Source organism: Vigna angularis, chromosome 6 (genome assembly GCF_016808095.1).
Source record: "Vigna angularis cultivar LongXiaoDou No.4 chromosome 6, ASM1680809v1, whole genome shotgun sequence".
In the NCBI taxonomy this organism is placed as follows: Eukaryota; Viridiplantae; Streptophyta; class Magnoliopsida; order Fabales; family Fabaceae; genus Vigna; species Vigna angularis.
This window is the reverse complement of record NC_068975.1, coordinates 26,230,804-26,250,295: the sequence shown is the minus strand read 5'-3', so window position 1 is coordinate 26,250,295 and position 19,492 is coordinate 26,230,804. Positions and strand designations below refer to the sequence as shown.

General features: G+C 30.0%; 2 protein-coding genes and 1 long non-coding RNA gene across 3 annotated transcripts; 1 reads left to right on the top strand and 2 right to left on the bottom strand.

Moving 5' to 3' along the window:
* Positions 1-3,685: 3,685 nt before the first annotated feature.
* Positions 3,686-5,097, bottom strand: LOC128197425 (uncharacterized). Its single transcript, XR_008249963.1, has 2 exons — positions 4,362-5,097; positions 3,686-3,949 (listed from the first exon to the last, which is right to left on the bottom strand). It is a non-coding gene; the product is annotated as an uncharacterized LOC128197425 (long non-coding RNA).
* A 377-nt stretch (positions 5,098-5,474) lies between these two features.
* On the top strand, positions 5,475-10,851 carry LOC108342727 (sodium/hydrogen exchanger 2). The gene is made up of 15 exons (XM_052879306.1): positions 5,475-5,944; positions 6,076-6,443; positions 6,560-6,678; positions 7,187-7,284; positions 7,474-7,536; positions 7,620-7,666; positions 7,759-7,953; positions 8,391-8,437; positions 8,701-8,767; positions 8,884-8,984; positions 9,074-9,175; positions 9,323-9,461; positions 9,543-9,605; positions 9,795-9,878; positions 10,154-10,851. Exons 2-15 carry the CDS (start codon positions 6,270-6,272, stop codon positions 10,499-10,501), a joined length of 1,647 nt encoding a protein of 548 aa, XP_052735266.1. The 5' UTR covers positions 5,475-5,944; positions 6,076-6,269; the 3' UTR covers positions 10,502-10,851.
* A 190-nt stretch (positions 10,852-11,041) lies between these two features.
* Positions 11,042-14,346, bottom strand: LOC108342725 (superoxide dismutase [Cu-Zn]). The gene is made up of 8 exons (XM_017580517.2): positions 14,208-14,346; positions 13,135-13,223; positions 12,797-12,898; positions 12,467-12,562; positions 12,097-12,128; positions 11,913-11,988; positions 11,507-11,560; positions 11,042-11,244 (listed from the first exon to the last, which is right to left on the bottom strand). Exons 2-8 carry the CDS (start codon positions 13,208-13,210, stop codon positions 11,222-11,224), a joined length of 459 nt encoding a protein of 152 aa, XP_017436006.1. The 5' UTR covers positions 13,211-13,223; positions 14,208-14,346; the 3' UTR covers positions 11,042-11,221.
* Positions 14,347-19,492: the final 5,146 nt, after the last annotated feature.

Here is a 19,492-nt window from a genome sequence, read left to right as displayed (position 1 = left end):
ATCATCGCAAAAAGATTTTCCCGGCACAAACAAACAAGTAAGGGTGAGCTACCATGCAAAGTTCAAAGAAAAGCATGACACTATTATTATACGTAATACATTCATCATAAATTCTAGTAAGATGCAATTATCATACTAGACTCTATTATCCGGATATAATGTTGATGGAAGTCTCGGGTGGTCATGCACTTGTGGTGATTTCAACAACAAAATTTTTGGCCAAATAGAATATATCATATCACCCACAAGGTTAATCCATTAATGTCTATAAACATAGACTAGGACCTCCTACTACTCTCACCACATAACACATCCTTCTCTAATTGAGACTGGAAAATTATTAGAGTTTTAGGATCACCACCAACAACAGGACCCTCAACATCAACATATACACTAATACCATGCCAATTTAGAGTCTCTCCCCGAGACTCATACTATATTTCAAATGAATAATTTCATATCAAACATCACAATAAACATTCATAATAGAATTCATATAAGATAATTATAAACAATTAACAATAATAAAATATTACTATAAATGGTCATATAAGAATACAATATTTGACAATTATAAAAATAATCTTAATATAAAAATTCATGGGGAAACAAGAAGTTGAATCTGGCAAAGCCGGTTAGACAACTTCTAATCCATCCAAAAATACAATATAATTAAATAACAAGAACAATAACATGTTTGGGGAAATAAGAAGTTGAATCTGGCAGAGCCGGTTAGACAACTTCTAATCCTTCCAAAAATGCAATAAAATAAATAAGTAAAGCAATAAATAGTTTGGGGAAACAAGAAATTGAATCTGACAGAGCCGGTTAGACAATTTCTAATCCTTCCAAAATACAATAAAAATAAATAAGGAAAACAGTAAAATGTTTGGGGAAACAAGAAATTGAATCTGGCAGAGCCGGTTAGACAATTTCTAATCCTTCCAAAATACAATAAAAATAAATAAGGAAAACAGTAAAATGTTTGGGGAAACAAGAAATTGAATCTGGCAGAGCCGGTTAGACAATTTCTAATCCTTCCAAAATACAAAAAAATAAACAACTAATAACATACAAATGGCATAACATAATCAACATCACATTTTACAACTATCACACTTGGATATCAACACAAAAGCATACTCTCATTTAAAATTCAAGATCATACAGAAACAAAATACTCCATATTCAAGATTTAAGATAAGACAAAAGCAAAATATAGCATATTCAAGACTCAAGATAATATAAAAGGAATACTCAAGGTTAGCTCCCCTTACCTCTATTCCAGACTTAGTTTCATCTTCTCAAATCGGTCTCCAGAAACTTCCAGAATTTCCCCTCTTCAACTAGAATTTCCTCAAACTCTCTTCTCTCACAATTTCTCTAGAATTTTGGTGCAAATCTTCAGCCTCCCCCCCTTGGCTATTTATAGCCAAAAAATTTTACTATTCATTTTTACTATTCATTTTTACTATTCACTTTTACTATTCATTTTTACTATTCAAAAATTATTTTTTATTCACCATTCTTATCTCTGAATGATTAATTCTACGTGGAGTGTTCTCTTCCACAATTTATTTTAATATTTTTTTTAACTATTCACTATTTACTATTTACTATTTACTATTTACTATTCATTTTTTTTAACTCTTAAAATAAATTCTCAAATTTTTAAACTCCTTCCTTTGAAATTATTATTATTGTTACCTATCATAAATTTTAATTTTTTTTTTCTTACCATACTTTTATTAACTTTATAAAAATAAAAAAACAACTATTTATTAAATTTAAATATTTTACATGGGTCTTACATTAAATCAATACATTGTAAAAATATTGAAATAAAGTATAATATATTAAACTTATTTCACTATCACTAGTACGCGTATACTTACTATCAGCAGATATTTTTATAATATTCACTTATAAACGGGTCGGGTATGAATACTATACTACCCAATCCACTGGTACTTGTTACTCGCTACAAAATTAAAATTACATTTTTATCCCTAGATTTAAATTAGATTTTATTCTTTTATATTTATTAGGAATTATTACGAATGTGAAGCAGCATTTGTAAACTTTTCAGTAATTGAATCTTATAAAAATGCACTCATGATGATAATTGGAATCTTCTTGTTATGTATTGCAATTAGAAGAGACCACTAAAAACTTATTTCCTAAAGCCTAATAGTTTTTTATTCTTAAGTTGCAAAGCTGGCTTTAAATTTGGCCTGACACTTTGTTTTCCAACCCCTTTTTTCATTTCCTTTCAATTATTTATATTTTATTGTAAATTCTTTTAAAATATTCGTAGATTGAAAATGGGTATATGTGAGTTGAAAAATATTCGTCAATATTTTTTATGCGAGTATCTAGCGAGTAACAAGTACAATTTTGTCATGTGAGTCGGATTGCGGGTAAGCATTATCTGTATCCGATCCGATCTGTTGTCACTCCTAATTATGATGATCGATATTCCTCATGAAAATTAAAATAATAATAACAATAAATCCATATTAAATAAAAATTTCTACAAAAAATTATATATTTACAATAGTTAATTCCAATTTTTATTTCAGAAACAAAACTTAATTTAACTTAAATTAATAAAAACAATCATTAAAAAATTATCTTAGAAAAGGTAGTTACATCTTAAAGATGTAAATACCTATGTTATTTTTAAAAAAGTATAAAAAAAAACAAGCGTATAATAATTATAACTTTCATGAAGTCATAACTTTAATTTTACTGTAACTAAATTCTTCACCCTTATACTAAATAACTTCTCACACTAAAATAGTTAAATAAAAAAAAAGTTGTCATTTTTGGATCAAAATTTTTTCATAGTAAACATTCCCAATATTTTTTCTTTTTAAAAAATATACACTTAAAAATTCAAAATAAAATATTGCAATATTTACAATTTAATTAGAACATCAATAACCTAGTGGTTTGAAAATTGGTCAAATGGTTAAATAATCGGTGAGCTAATATAATTCGTTAAAATTTAGTCGTAATGCATAAACGATTTATTTAACTTATTTAAAAAACTTATCGTGGATAATTATAATGAGAAAAATAAAAAATCGATTTGAGAAGGATAATATTTGATGTGAAATTTAAGACTTGCAATATGTATTATTAAATATTATATAAAAAGTCAGCGTGAAACATTAAGATTTAGAATGCATATTATGAAGCTATGGTTTATATTTTTAACTCTTATATTATATTTATACATGTTCAGCTATGATTTGAATGTTGGCTCAGTTCTATAATTATTGATAAATACATCCATATTTTATTTAATAATATTACGTATCCTTTATTGTTATGCAGATGTGATTTGAAAGATGATTAAACATAAAAGAACACATTCATTTTAAATAAGATCAAAACAAATGAATTAAACTACCTTTTTCTCAATAAAGAGGTAAGAACAATATTTGTGAGTTCTTATAAATATCTCGATATTAGTATCCAATTTTTATATAAAAAAAATGAAGACAAAAAACTCTTGTTTAATGGGTTGCTTAACCATGTGATTAATTAGTAGTCTCCATTCTTCTTAAATGCCGATTTTTCAACAAAAATGTGTTTTTTTTTTATCATTTTTAATATTTTAAAATAATATATATATTTTTAAATTATATCAGAAAATATACTAATATATAAATGTATATAAAAATAAAATAAAATAAATTACAATAAATTATTCTTCAACCTTCGACCGTGCCAGGAATGTATTATTACATCAAACAGAGATTAGCAGAGTTCTGATTGATAATTAATTACCTAACATATAGAACTTCATATATATAACATTGGAAACCATGGCAACTTGGAAACTCATGGAGGCCCAGGTGGGCGGAATGGGCCTCCAGGTGGGCCAGATGGACCCCCAAAGCAGTCCTGTAGTAACCAGCAGCAGCACAAAAAGCTCAAACTGTCCCCAGACGAATTGGTATGAAAAGAAAACAAAAATCAAAATTAGCTTTACAAATGGTTCTGATTAAATACGAAAAATACACAACATTTTAAAACCCACAATAATTTCACTAAGCATCAGTTTAAAATTACCCTGTTGTGTTTCATACTAGCTAATATCTGTAATTAAATTTACAATTGAAAAAAAAAATTAATTTTTTATCACTTCTTCTAAACTAACTTATAAATGATAGAACATAAAATTTCCTTTATATGCTTTATCTTTGACATTTTTTCCACTTTTATGTTTCAAAAAGGTAATAGATTAAGCCTTTCATGCATTTATATCATCAGTTTTAATAGGAACTAAGCAATTGTATTGAGTTAATCCTCTGTAATAGCATAATTACTGGATCACAATATTTACTTACCAAGAGTTAACGAGATCGCAAAACCCACCGAAAAATCCCGGCCCCGGTGGGCCGGGTGAACCCCAACCTGGCGGGCCGCCTGGGCCTGGGCCGCCTGGTCCCATTTTAAGCAACGATTTTTGTCTTTTGAGAATATGTGAGTTCCTGAAAAAAGAAAAAGAAGGAAAAAGATATATACGAAGTTTGAGTTCCTTGGAAATTTATAGGACACAGCTCATGAAATTAACTTAGCATGGAAGCATATGTGTATATATATTATACATTTGTTCACTTTCTCCCAACTAATCTTCCAATTAATTTTAACCTAACTTTCAAACCATCTTCTACATCACATTCTCGTTGAAAATACTTTTAGTGAAAGGTTGTTACTCAATAACTACATCTTTAGAATTTCGGAATCTGATTGGTGAATGATTCATCTTCAATGTTGTTCTTCACATAATCAGTTCATCTTAATTTTAACAAGTTCAATTAATTTTCATTTAATGGAAGTTTTTATTGTTTAACTCACATATTTAACGCAAATACTAAACAACTCATAACAAATACAGGTTATATACCCAATTTTCCATGATTTTGCACAGCTCAAAATCCAATCTGACACATAAAAGTAATTTCTTTTTAAAATAATAATTTAACTAAATAACTCTCATAATATGTGCTTTTAGTATAGTAATAATTTAGGATGTCTGAGTTAACTCACATTTATTTACTAAATAGGCAAGACTTTATTTTGAAGATTTAGTTACAAAAAAGAGGCCTGTACTTTAAACATTCTTTTTGACCTATGTATATATTTTGAAACTATAATTTTAAAATTTGAGTATAGTGATATATATTTAAGGGCAATGAGTAAGAAATCAAAGTAAAAGTTTTTATTGAAAAGCATTTAAATTTGCGTATATATATATTCCCATACCTATTTCTATTAAAAAAACTTTTTAATAGAAATACAAATTCAAAATAAGATTTTGCACAAGTCAAACTAAAACAATGGATATACAAATTCAAACAACAACCCTGAATAGAAAGAACAAAGTTAAGACACTCCATCTTAAAATAAGATTTGACAAAAGATACAAGTGTTAAATTATGTTTCAAATTAATCTCTCAGCTTCAATATCGTAAAAGTCATCAATATATTTTTTTAATAGAATATTTTTGAAACGCAAAATTTGGAATGAAAGTTATAAATCTAACACAAATTTATTATTCCCCCACACCAAAGGCTTCTATTATGATTGGTGTTCTCTATTTGTGTATGTGATCCCCGCATTGCACGCTTCTTTGTCTCCGTCTCTTCTTTTCTCAACGATTCTCATCATTCTCCGACTTTTTCTCTTCTGCTTCAATCGAACAAATATCCCCAACATTTTCTCCACTCATTATTCATCATTCTCTTTGTTTCCCTTCCTCGTTTCGTTTGCATCATTGCATGCATATAGCTTCGGACTAAAAGCTTCACATTTCCATTTGCTGGGAACTCGAGCACCAGTTTGGTTCCTTTGATTACAGAACATCCTCTCTTAGTTTCCACGTTAATTACTCTTAAATTCATCAGCATCTTGCAGCCAAGCGTTTTGGTGAGAGTTTTACGTAATTTTTTGTTCTTTCTATCACGTGAATTAATGTTAAGCTTATGGTTAGAAAAATGTCTTTCCAACTTTTTTATGCTGATAGATTCACGAGCATGTATGTTGATGTTTTGATTTAGTTGCAGAGACTTTAATTTGTTCTTGCAATACATTGGATCCAAAGATAATTAAGGAGAGTGTTAAAATGTGTACATCTCCAAGGCATATTATAAATTCGGATTTGGTTCGTAAAGTGATGTTGCAAGTTGCTTAATCTCAACAAAGAAAATCTGAATTTGGAAGCAAAGGGGTTTTGCAATTGAGGGTTCAAAGAATGGGTACTGAAATAAGTTACGCACTTTCAAAATTGCATATGCTATCCACTTCAGATTATGCCTCCGTTGTGTCCATGAACATTTTTGTGGCTCTGCTGTGTACTTGCATTGTCATTGGTCATCTTCTTGAGGAGAATCGCTGGGTGAATGAATCTATCACTGCCCTTTTTATAGTAAGTGATCATTACTCCATAAATTAATTAATATACTACGAACAAATTGCTATACATATACACGCGTGTAAATTTTAGTACTATAAATAATTCTGTCAATTAATTGCTATTTGCAGGGTGTTTGCACTGGTGTAGTCATTCTGTTGCAAAGTCGCGGCAAAAGCTCGCATCTTCTAGTTTTCAGCGAAGATCTTTTCTTTATATACCTTCTGCCTCCTATCATATTTAATGCAGGGTAAGGCTTTTAGCACCAAATTCTTGCTCTCTAATGGTAATGATGATAAAGTGTCTGACTCTGTATTTATCATCGTCTAATTAATTGGAACTACAATGAAAATTGACCACCATGTATCCAATGAGATAATCTGAATGTAGTAGAAAGGCCTGAATTTTTTCAATTCTTGCGGAAAATGCCATAAAATAATCTTAATATTCTACTATACTACTAGTCAAATTTTCTTACAGATATTAGTTAAACGTTAATAAAATCATTAAATAATGTGTATCCAATTTCATATTTACTGTCACGATTTGGTGAATTCTAGTATAAATTATTAGCTAATAATTACTGGTGTGCTCATGACACTGCTCTTTTAGTCCAAGGTACTAATGGATAATGGCCTTTCTGCTCAACTCTTCTGAGATTCCTTGTGGGGTGTTTTTTTGTGTTTTCCTGATATTGTTGTTCTTCTTTTACTTAGACCAATGTATACCTGAGTAATGTTATTATATATTTCTTCCAGGTTTCAAGTGAAAAAGAAACGGTTCTTTGTTAACTTCATGACCATTATGCTTTTTGGAGCTGTTGGTACATTAATAAATTGTAGCATCATAACTTTCGGTATACCTTTTCCCTTTAAATGGATCTCTTACCTTGTTCTCTCCAAAACTTAACATGACGACAAAAAAATTGGCACCTCAGATTACAGTTAATTTGTAACTGAGTGCCAATCTAAATTTGCTAAGTAACTTTTTTCATTGGAAGTATTTAGATTCTTACCTGACTTGAATTTTCGAAGCATTGTTTCAGGTGTCATACAAATTTTTAAGAGAATGGGTGTTGGAAAATCACTGGAGATAGGAGATTATCTAGGTATAATAATATTATTCAATCTCGTCTATTTGGCAACTTTGACAATCTATTTGTAACTGACTCCATATTTAAAAATAATTCAGCAATTGGGGCAATATTTGCTGCAACAGATTCAGTGTGCACATTGCAGGTTTGGAACTAAATGTGCCTTTTTTCACAATGTTATAGCAACAATCAAGGTGTGAATGCTGAGCACTGAACTTACAAATTATGTTGTTGCAGGTGCTAAACCAGGATGAGACACCTTTACTATATAGTCTTGTGTTTGGCGAGGGTGTTGTTAACGATGCTACATCTGTTGTGCTTTTCAATGCAATCAAAAGTTTTGATCTCGACATAATTGACCACAGAATTGGTTTACATTTTTTCGGCAATTTCTTCTACCTGTTTATCGCAAGCACCATGCTTGGTGTCCTGGTAACTGTCTTTCTCCCTATAACTCTCTCTAGTGTAACGTCACAAAGTGACAAGATTTAACACATCAATTAGCACTTAGTACATATTGATACTATATATATATATATATATATATATATATATATATGTACGTATCTGTATGTATATACATGCATGAAAAATTATAGAAACAAACATATTGACCCTTAATGGACCAAAAAATATAAACTATCCTCTTTATGTATGATCACGTGAGAGAGGAAGATTACACTATATCTTTAGAAAATAGAAAGCAATTATGATGAGAACAGTTTGCAACTTTTACTTTGTTCTTGGTAATTTGCAGAGTGGTAATTAAATATTTTAGAATTTTATGTACTTATCGTTTCCTATATATTGTTATAATATTTGTATCATGTGTGCATCATAGGGTCTGATATGTCCATATCACCTTGCAGGCCGGTCTACTCAGCGCTTACATTATTAAAACGCTTTATATTGGCAGGTATCATGTTGATAGAATTCCTTTTTTACCACCATTATTGTTTTTCAGCAGTTACTATGATAGTATTCCATTGTTTTATACTCTATATGCAGTTAATATGATATTTTTTTCCGTAAGGAAAATGCTTTCATTACCTTATTTCACTACAGGGGAATCTCTTGGGTGTTTCTACGTTTTATCTTGATCACCAGTTTTCTAAACCTACCATAAAAAATTGTAACAATTGTTTAGGTGCTCAACAAATTGCTTACTCAATATTACAGGCACTCTACAGATCGCGAGGTTGCTCTCATGATGTTAATGGCATACCTTTCCTACATTCTAGCTGAAGTAAGTTTTGAAGAACGCACAAACTCCATTGTGGAGTCCTTTATGGGCTCTATATTTATCCATTCTTGCGGTTGACATTAATCAGTGGGGGTTCTCATGTATTTAAATAAATGCAGTTATGGTATCTGAGTGGCATTCTCACTGTATTCTTCTGTGGGATTGTTATGTCACATTATACTTGGCATAATGTGACTGAGAGCTCAAGAATCACTACCAAGTATATATTCAATCAGATTCTTCAAACTATATATGTGGATCTATTGGCGGTTGTAACACTATTTAACTTGTTTTGCCTTGCTGTTACAGACATGCTTTTGCAACTCTCTCTTTTGTTCTTGAAACCTTTATCTTCCTTTATGTTGGTATGGATGCGTTGGACATTGAAAAGTGGAGGTTTGTTAGCGATAGGTAAGTCCTGATTCTGTCACACCTTGACCATTTTTATTTATGAAGATTGTTAAATCATGCATCTCCTACTCAAAAATGCTTTCCTCAAAAGTTCCTTTTAATTACTATAGAAAACAACTCGTGTACCTCACTCGGTTTCTTCTGCAGGCCGAAAACATCTGTTGCTGTTAGTTCAGTTTTATTGGGTCTCGTACTTGCCGGAAGAGCAGCATTTGTTTTTCCCCTATCCTTCTTATCAAACCTCACTAAAAAATCTCAAAGTGAAAAAATAAGCTTCAGGGAGCAGGTATGGCTAGATTTCTGTGAAAATATTATCTTTCAGGATTTCGCGGGATGTTGAAAAGGTTTCCATTATTCCTTGTTTTAGGTGATCATTTGGTGGGCTGGTCTTATGAGAGGTGCTGTTTCAATGGCTCTTGCCTATAATCAGGTCAGATCAATGTTGCTCATTTGGAGATACAGTTTTTGAAATATTAGTGTTAATGGCCAGTTAACAAAGGCGAAGAAACAGATTAACAGTTACTGTACATAGGATCAAGTCTTAAATTGCTGTTGTATTTACCTTGGGTATGATTTAAGTTCAAAGTATCTAAGAAAATGATACTCCTGTAAAATGCAGTTCACCTTGTCAGGTCACACTGAACTGCGAACCAATGCCATCATGATCACCAGCACCATCACTGTCGTGCTTGTCAGCACAGTGGTAAGAAGCCTACATTTTGTAAATTTTTTATATCATGTTAATGTTCACATAAAGAGATTTTGCTTTCTGCTTCGGTGATAATTACCAACCATTTCATGATTGAGATAGCTAACATGATAGGAAATGAAAAATCCACCTCAATAATATGCTTAAACGTAAACTATATCAAATATTGATCAGTTGTGGGAGATTTGGGATCTGTAAAACACGATACCTCAGTTTCGAAAGAAAAATTCTCGAGATGAGGCTGACACAATTTAGTTACAACTTGTCAGGTGTTTGGTTTGATGACCAAGCCACTCATAAGGTTTTTGCTGCCAGTTAGTCCACCTCCTAAACGCAAGAACAGCTTGGGAAATATGGAATCATCTAATAATCCTCCAAAATCAATCACTGTGCCCTTTCTTGGAGGCTCTCAGGATTCTGAAAACGAACTTGATGGCAATGAAGATCATCGTCCAAACACTATTCGTGCCTTACTAAGCACTTCAACTCATAATGTTCATCACTTATGGCGTACGTTTGATAATTCAGTCATGCGTCCAGTTTTCGGCGGTAGGGGATTTGTTCCTGTGGCTACTGCTTCACCAACTGGCAGAAGTAATAGTCAACAGTGGCATTAAGAAGATTGCTCAGAAATGTGTACTATAGTAGATCGAAAATTTTGTTCAGATGAAGCAACGCATGTATAAAAACCGCGTTACGTTTAGTCGAGTTCTTTTGGGTAGTGAGAACATTGTGCCATGGGTTCTATTTCATTTTGACCATACTACGGGTCCCTGCGAAAGTATTGCTGGTAGTGTGAGAATTGTGAATTCAGTTATGAACCCATTTTCTTTATTTTTTTAAGTTAAGATTATTGAAAATTACAACCACTGTCTTTTTATTCAAGGAAATGTTTAATTCGGTAGGAAAGAATGGAGGAATATATCACAATGAAAAATGAATTATATTATCTATTTCATTTCATGACTTCCGCTTCCTGATTCCCCAATTAACTTTATTCCATTCAATCCCTTTTTCCGACTTATTTATTTCTTTATATCCTACTACCAATCCAAACATTATCTGACTAAATCATCGTGAAAACCTCTCATTACCCTAATATCATGCTGCAAAGGCAAACCGATCAGATAAATATGGATAAACCACTAAACACGCAATTCAGGCAAAAACCATGAAATAAGCATCAAGTGTCTACAAATGACTCTCATACGATACAAGTGAAACACAGAATTCAGCAGTACAGACCAAACCTAACCAAACGGGTTTAAAAGGGCGATTCTTTATTCCACAATTCTAAAGCTTCGTCATACGATCACGCCCGTTTTCATGTGACTAGTTTATCCTTGCAAACCAATGATACCTATACCAACAAACGGCAAAAAGAGGATATCAGTACAGTCAACATAAGCAAACGGAGAACTGAAAGGAGCCATGAGACAGTGAAAACAAAAATTGAGACAGCCGACATTTTAGCAAAGGCTGTCAAATTATATATTATTGGTTGATATATGATAGTATCTATTAAGATGTATGTAAACCTGTTTACCACATCTACCATTGATATTGCATGGGTAATAAGGAATATCAGAAATACGGTATTTTTAACATCACAGTCTGCTTACCACATGCTACTCTGCCACCAGCATTTCCAGTAGACTTGCTAAGCTCATGACCACCTACACAAAAGGAGGAGGAACTATAACATGCAGTAAACCGAAAAACAACGAACGCTTTTAACATAGAATAATGAATAGCTGTGATTTGGTATGCAAGGAAGGAGAAATGACCAAAATCATCGTTTGTTAGCAAAGAAAATGAACGAGAGGAAGACAATTTAATTCGACGAACCAACCGCAAATGATGGTGACACTTACTATAACTTTTCAACTTATATGAAAAAATCATGTTCTTTGTTAACACGACAGGATACAAATCCAACCGAATTAAGATGGAATGTCACGAGTCACAATTGATGACCGATGCCTCAGATACCAAAAATGGCAAGGTATAAAACAGATTAGTGAATACCTTTCCCAAGATCATCAGGATCAGCATGGACAACAACAGCTCTCCCAATGATGGAGTTTGGTCCAGTGAGAGGAATCTGTGCACATTCAATAACTCGTTTAAAACTGAAGCTTCTCATGGTATCAGTCAACTCTCAACATAGAAGAAATAATCAGAGAATTTGATCAGGAGCTGAATAACATACCTGACTGTCAGTTATACTGAAGGTGGCGGTACCTGGGTTAGACACGAGAGTAATCCATTTCAAAATAAGGACCAAACAAGTATGTGGTATGTATACAAAAAGAAAAAAGAAAAGTTCTTTCAGAGATAGACTATCACCAAAACAGAAAGCAAGTAATCTTGATTACCAGCCATTTGTTCAAAAAATGGAAAAACTATTAATTACATCCGTGTAATGCGTAAAAGATTACTATTATTAAACATCGGTATTATAAAAATAATCAGAACTTTAAGAATTCGAGTCAGAAAAGTAGCATTATTATCTATCTTGGAATGATAGGGATCAGCACAAATCAAATAAATGAGACAGGAAAAAATCATATCGATCATACCATCATCACCAACATTTACATTCCCTAGATCACCAGCATGGCGATTCTCATCCTCGGGGGCACCATGCTCCTTGCTATTAGGATTAAAGTGTGGTCCTGTAAAAATTGGGGATAATAAAAATTAAGCCTTCTAATATGTTACTAAGTGACAGGATTTTAATCCAATCCAGCTGCTTTATAATAGATTTTATTGCTTCAAACTTTTAAGAATCTCCCATACAAATGTTCATTGCTTTCAATTCAAGTGAAGTGAGAGTTTACAATTTGTTCCAGTTCATTAATGTCCAACAGAATTAAAAATTTACTCGGGTTATTGTCCAAAGACTATACCAGTTGACAGGCAACCATTGGTAGTGTCCCCCAAGGCATGGACATGGAAACCATGGTGACCAGGCTTAAGACCAGCAAGAGTGCCAGTTACAGTGGTTGGACCTGCACAATTGACAATATATATTACATGATTTGGCTCAATGGTTAGTACAGAAAAAGAAAAAAGGTTAATGTCATAATATATATCATCAAAATATGCACTTTTGTAATAAAGGTCATAATTTAAATTTTTCGTAATAGAGCGGCTTGATTCATCTTAATTTATTATTTTTCTCCCTAATAAATGCTTATTGTGAAGTTTATTAACGATGAGGGTTATGCTCACTGTTGAGACTCACCATTTCCGTCCTGACTGAAGTAGACAGTTCCAGTGACACCCTCACTGCTGCCAAGAACTGCCACAGCCTTCACCATTGCACAATGTGATCTGAACAACAAAGCAGGCATTTCAGATAAAACAGACAATACATGTACAAGCTCATAGAATCAACATGCGTGACGTGTGCACATACAGTGTCTTGGTTATCATGGTGGTGAAATAAGAATGGTACTACGGTGAAATAAAATAAGTAGGCATCTCTCTCATCCAGAGTTACAACTAGTAAGTAGTACTTATGGTAAAACAAGAACAGTAAATATAGACCAGTAGATCATATTCAAATGGTCAGAATCGAAAAGATAAAAATCCACGACTGATGTGCCAACACAACAAAGTCAGCTGTGTAACACGACAAACTAAACACTAAAAGACATTTCAAACTCTTCAAAACTTCCGATCCAGGTACAATTAAGTTCACTTGATGAAGTCTTTTATGTTAGTTCCAAACATAGAAAGAAAATATTGTGTTGACCACAAGAAAATAGAGTATCACGACAAAAAGCATAACCTCAATTTCCAATTACAGAAACAAGCTACCTATTCAGTAGATCTGTCTATCAACGCTAAACAAAACGGACAGATCTACAACGAACACAAATCCTTCCTTATCTCATAGTAATAGCACGAGTTCAAACAAAAAACATAGAAAATCACTAAAACTAAATTCATTTCGAAAATCGAATCCGAAGCCAGGAGTTTAACAGATACGCTTTTCAACTCTTCCTTCGTCCAAATTAACCAAAGGACATTAAAAAAAAATGCGGTCAACAGCGTTTAACATAACGTAATCGATCTGTGCACGACTGAGAGTAAATACAAAAAAGAGAGATAGACATTTGAGAGGAAAAGTAATCAGAAACAACAATCGAGTATTCTGAGAGGAAATTGAAGAAATGTTGAAGAACAATAATCAGAAACAAAAATCAAGAATCCAGAATCTTGAGAGAGGACATCGAAGAAATGTTGAAGAACAATGATCGGAAACAAATTGATAAAGAGATGAACAAAAGAGAGAGAGAAGCGCATGCATACCTCAGGGCACCCCAAGGAAGAAGTGTGAGAAGAGAAGAAGAGTCTAGAAGTAGCAGAAGGAGAGTGATGATAGAAACAGTAAGGTCTTTTTGTTTTATTTATAGCCATGGAGGCGTGTTGGGACTTAACACAGGTAACACGTTGCAGTATATCACTCACCTAACCATCCACCTCTTGACCTTATCACTCTAAAATTTTGGAGGATTTTGTTTTATTAAGATAAGTATTTTTCTACTTTTTTATTTATATTTTAATTTTTACAATTTTGTAAATTAATTTAATTATTGTAGTTAAATATTTTTAATTTTTCAAATTTATGGTCATATAATATTATTCTATGCTATTATTATGTTTTACAAAATCTAATTCTTAGAATTTAATAATTAATAACTTTATATTTCCCACTAGTAGAAGATATATGTTGCAATATTTTGATTAAAAAAAATTGTACATCTATTTCATTTTAATTGTGCTCACTATGACTATTTTAATTTTTTATATAATTTTTAAAGAGCCTTAAAGACTTCATAAAATCTTTCATCAGTTATTTTATGTTAAATGTGTCAGGTGTGGTGTTATATTATTTTTTAAATTTTCGTGCGAATTTTCTTTATCTTTGTTTATTTTAATGAATTTGAGAGAGTGGTGGAGTAGATTTAAAAGGATTTGAAGATAATTTTTTATTGTTGTTTATTTGAGTGAATTTGGAAGTATATGAGAGTAAATTTGGAAGAAACGTTTGTGAGAATTAACATAAGATTTGATTGATATGAAAGATTAAAAAAATTTACTTTCAAATTCACTCTCACGTCCAAATCCACTTAAATAAACAACAAAAAAAATTTATTTTCAAATCCTCTCAAATTCATTCAATCACTCTTTTCTAAATTCATTCAAGTGAAAATTTTTTAATAATAATATTATTGAATTTATATTTTATTTTTTATTTTTTAAAGTCTCACATAGGAAATTTAATATATTCTTTATGTTTATATATCAATTGTATCAATATAAATTTCTTATAATACCTATTGTTAAGATTAAGATCCTAGTTAGACTCTAATATTTCACAAGTTTTTATTAATTTGTACTTCTATATTAATCAATGTGTACTTTTATATTTTCAAATATTTTAAATATTTATATAAACGAGTGAAAATAATCATGAGAAATTGTGACATCTCTAATTCTAATTATCTTTAAAATTTGATGACCACAAATTTATTGTGAATAAAATTTAATGTAGTTGGTCTCTATATTAATGTTCTGACAAGAAAATTCATAGCTTTCTGCCAACACTACAAGTTAGATTGTTGCTTCTTACTCACTTACTTAGCACCATACTTATCCATTTTCATCTATTTTGTTGACTTTTTTCGGTTTTTATGTAAACTTTACAAGCATTCATTACAAGTACATAACCCAATGTTAACATTAATGACATGTTTTACTGTAAAAATTTTGTAGTTTTATGAAAAATTTAGAAAATGGTCCACTGAATTATAACCGACATAAATTAATTTAAATGGTCATTTATTGTTTAGTTAGTCAATTGTGTAGGGTTACCATATATAGAGAAATAAACTTATCATATTTAGTAATATTTGAAATTGTTTTTATTTTAAGGTTTTTGTATTGAATGAATACGAGTATAGATAAAGATAATACCGATTTTGTTTTTAATTGATTATGAAGACGAAGATAAATAAGTATATATTTATATTTCTTTTTATACATATCCTAATACTTTTTCATTTAAATTATTAAAGTATTTATTATTTATTAAATAATATATATATATATATATGGGGTTTGCTAACGCGCGTACGCCTGTTTTTCAGTTGGTACGTTTTAGCAATGTGTACCGGGTTTTAATAGACAAAAATATTCTTATATATATCATGGATTCTAAGTTTTAAGGTTAAGGGTATTTTAATAATTTTCATCTTCAAAACTTAAAAAAGAAACTTACTCACCTCTCTGATTCCTCTCAACCATTTCTCTCTCATCTTTCTCACTCCAATATTTTCTGTGTCATCCTGTAGCCCCAATTGAAAAAATAAAAAATTTCTCTTAACCCTTTCTCTTTCATCTTCCTCACTTCAATATTTTCTCTGTCATCCCTACTGTAGCCCCAATTGAAAAAATAAAAAACACTTGTCGTTAAACAATCTTACAAAAAGATGATTTTATAATGAGTTTTCATCTTATAATTTTTGTCTTATCTAATTTTATCCAATTTTCACAAGCATAAAGAAATTGGTAATTGACCTGAAAAAAATCAGAAATACTCGTGGTTAAACAATTTCTTACAAAAAATGATTCTATAATGAGTTTTTATTTTATAATTTTTGTCTTATCAAATTTTATCTAATTTTCACAAGCATAATGACATCAAAGGAATTGGTAATTGGCCTGGAAAAAAAATCAGAAACACTCATTGTTAAACAATTTCTTACAAAAAATGACTTTATAATAAGTTTTCATTTTATAATTTTTGTCGTATATAATTTTATCTAATTTTCACAAGCATAATGACATCCAAAAGAATTGGTAATTGGCCTGGAGGGTTTTTTTTAGAGATGATGATTCACATATGCAAATGATGAAATTAGAGAGGTTAGTAAAGATTGTGAAATTGAAGAGATCTTGAATGAACCTTTGCCTGAAGGTGAATATGTTAATGACTCAACTCTTTACAAAGGCAAATTGTTTAAAGGCAAATGTTTCTGATTTTTTCAATTGGAACTACAGTAGGAATGACAGGAAAAAGGTTGGAGTGAGAGAGATGAAAGAAAAAGAATTGAGAGGAATGAGAGAGGTGAGTGTAAGGGTTTGGGGTTTTTTTTTTTTTTAAGTTTTGAGAATGAAAATTATTAAAATACCCTTAACCTTAAAACGTACCAACTGAAAAAACGCGCGTAGCAAACCCATATATATAACATATATATATATATATATATATATATATATATATATATATATATATATATAATCAACTCATGTCTTTAGACGTAATTTTTCTATAATTATATTCAAACTGTAAAATTGTGTATTATCATCAGTAACTTTTTTGTATGATTATATTCAAATTGTTTATTGTTAATTATATTCGATCAAATAGTTTTATGTATCGTATTTGAGTATTTATATTCTTTTCAATATTTTTATTTTTTTCATATAAAAATAGTTTGACTTTCAATTTCAAATATTTACTAACATGAATCTTTATTTAATAGGTAATATAAAAAGAATATTTTTTAATTTTTTTATCCTTAATTTTTTTTCACAGGAAAAACTTTTGTTTTGTTAAAATAATTTTCATATCTCTTAATAGTTAAAATTACTATGATATTTGATTTTTTTTAAAAATTTTAAGATATTTTTCATCTTATCACTCTCTTAATTATATATTTATTATTATTTATGGGAATTCATTTAATGTGTACGAAATTATTTTCAAGACGTACATCTAATCATTTTTACCATTTTTAATATTTATTTGTAGTTTACTTTTATGATATAAATATAATTATTTTTATTATCTAGTTCATTTAATAAGTTTCAATGTCATGAATCTTGTTTATTATTATCTAACATAGATTGAACTTTAGAAAAATAAAAAATGTATACTCAATTTTAATTATTATTAGTTTAATATTTGTTCTCTATCTGATTTAGTTTAAGTTCTTTATTATATTTTTATCAGTACATAAAAAGTTAAATAAAATCTAAAGAAAGAAAATAAATAGACATTTAAAATATTTTTAAGCTTGGATACCTGTTTCTTTATAATATTTTTAAAATATTTTTTAATTTTATTATTTTCATTTCATCAAGGTTTGCAAATTTAATAAATATTTTGATTCTTATAATATTTTATCTTGTACTCTAATTTCATATGTATACAATTATAATTATAACTTTTTAAAATTGTTTGATTTTAGAAAAACAATAATACATAATTTTGATATTGAATATTTAATAATATCATGTTTTCTTTATCGTAATTTTTTTTTATAAAAAGTAATTAATTGATATTAAAATAGTGATAAAAATAGTACGTGAATGAGAATAAGTATACACCCCATTATTTGATCGAGATGAAGATGGAATAAAAGTGTTATACCCGTTAGATATGTATATGGGTACGAGGATTGATTTTTCTTTTGAAGATGAACGTGAGATAATAAATTCGTTTTCATCTCACCCTGTCATCATTATTATTTTTTATATTGTGTTATTCTTCAATAATGATTGTTTTAATAGTTTATTGTTGTTATAGAGTCATGTTAAACTCCTTTTAGAATATGTTGTGAGATACGTGATTTGTATGTGTATAAAATATTTTGCAATATTTAATTTCATTTTTTTTTTGTCTTAGACTACCAACTTTTACGGTAAATATTTTTGTAGTTAGAATGACTTTGAATTAAGAAGGATATGTCGATGCAATGAATTGCATGAAAAAATGTCAACCAAATTGTTTTAAAAGAAGATCGACATGATCCATAAAGCTAAAATTTATGGATAATATACTTTGATAATATTTTTTTTGACAATATTTTAACACCATTTACGTGTCATTATGTGATTGGTCCAGGTTGGTGTTTATGATTATTATTATTGATTGTGCAGTAATTTTGGGCCAATCACAAAATGACACGTAAATGATGTTAAAATATTGTAAAAAAATGTTGTCAAAATATCATTATCCAAAATTTATAGAAAATGAGATGTCGAGGAAGATCGCAAGGAGATTATAATGTGGGTAAATTTGATTTGCATAGTGCTTCTTCCTGCACTTTTCTTTTTTTTGTGCTCCGAAGTATTTTTGGAAACACTTAATGTGAAATGCATAAAAAAAAATACATTTCAAATTGGATGTTTGAAAGATATTTCTATATTGGAAAATGAATTCCATAACTTATTTTTATATTCTGGAATAACTATTCTTGAATGTATTTCCGAACTCAAATATTTTTCGAAATAATCATTTTTTTTCCAAAAAGGTTGATTCGGAAGTTATTTTCGAATTGAGAATACCTTCCTGAAGATTCATTTTGGAATGTATTTAAAATTGTGTTCTGGAATAGCCTTTTCGAAAAGTATTTCAGCATTCAAAATTAACTTTTGGAATGCTCATTCTGAAATTAATGTATCTAAAAAAATAAATGCTGAAACAGTGATCCATAAGTTTCACATGTAGCCATGGTAGGTTCTGGTTTTAGTCAATCACTATTTTATCACCACAAAGGAGTCAGCCATCACTATCACTCCATGCC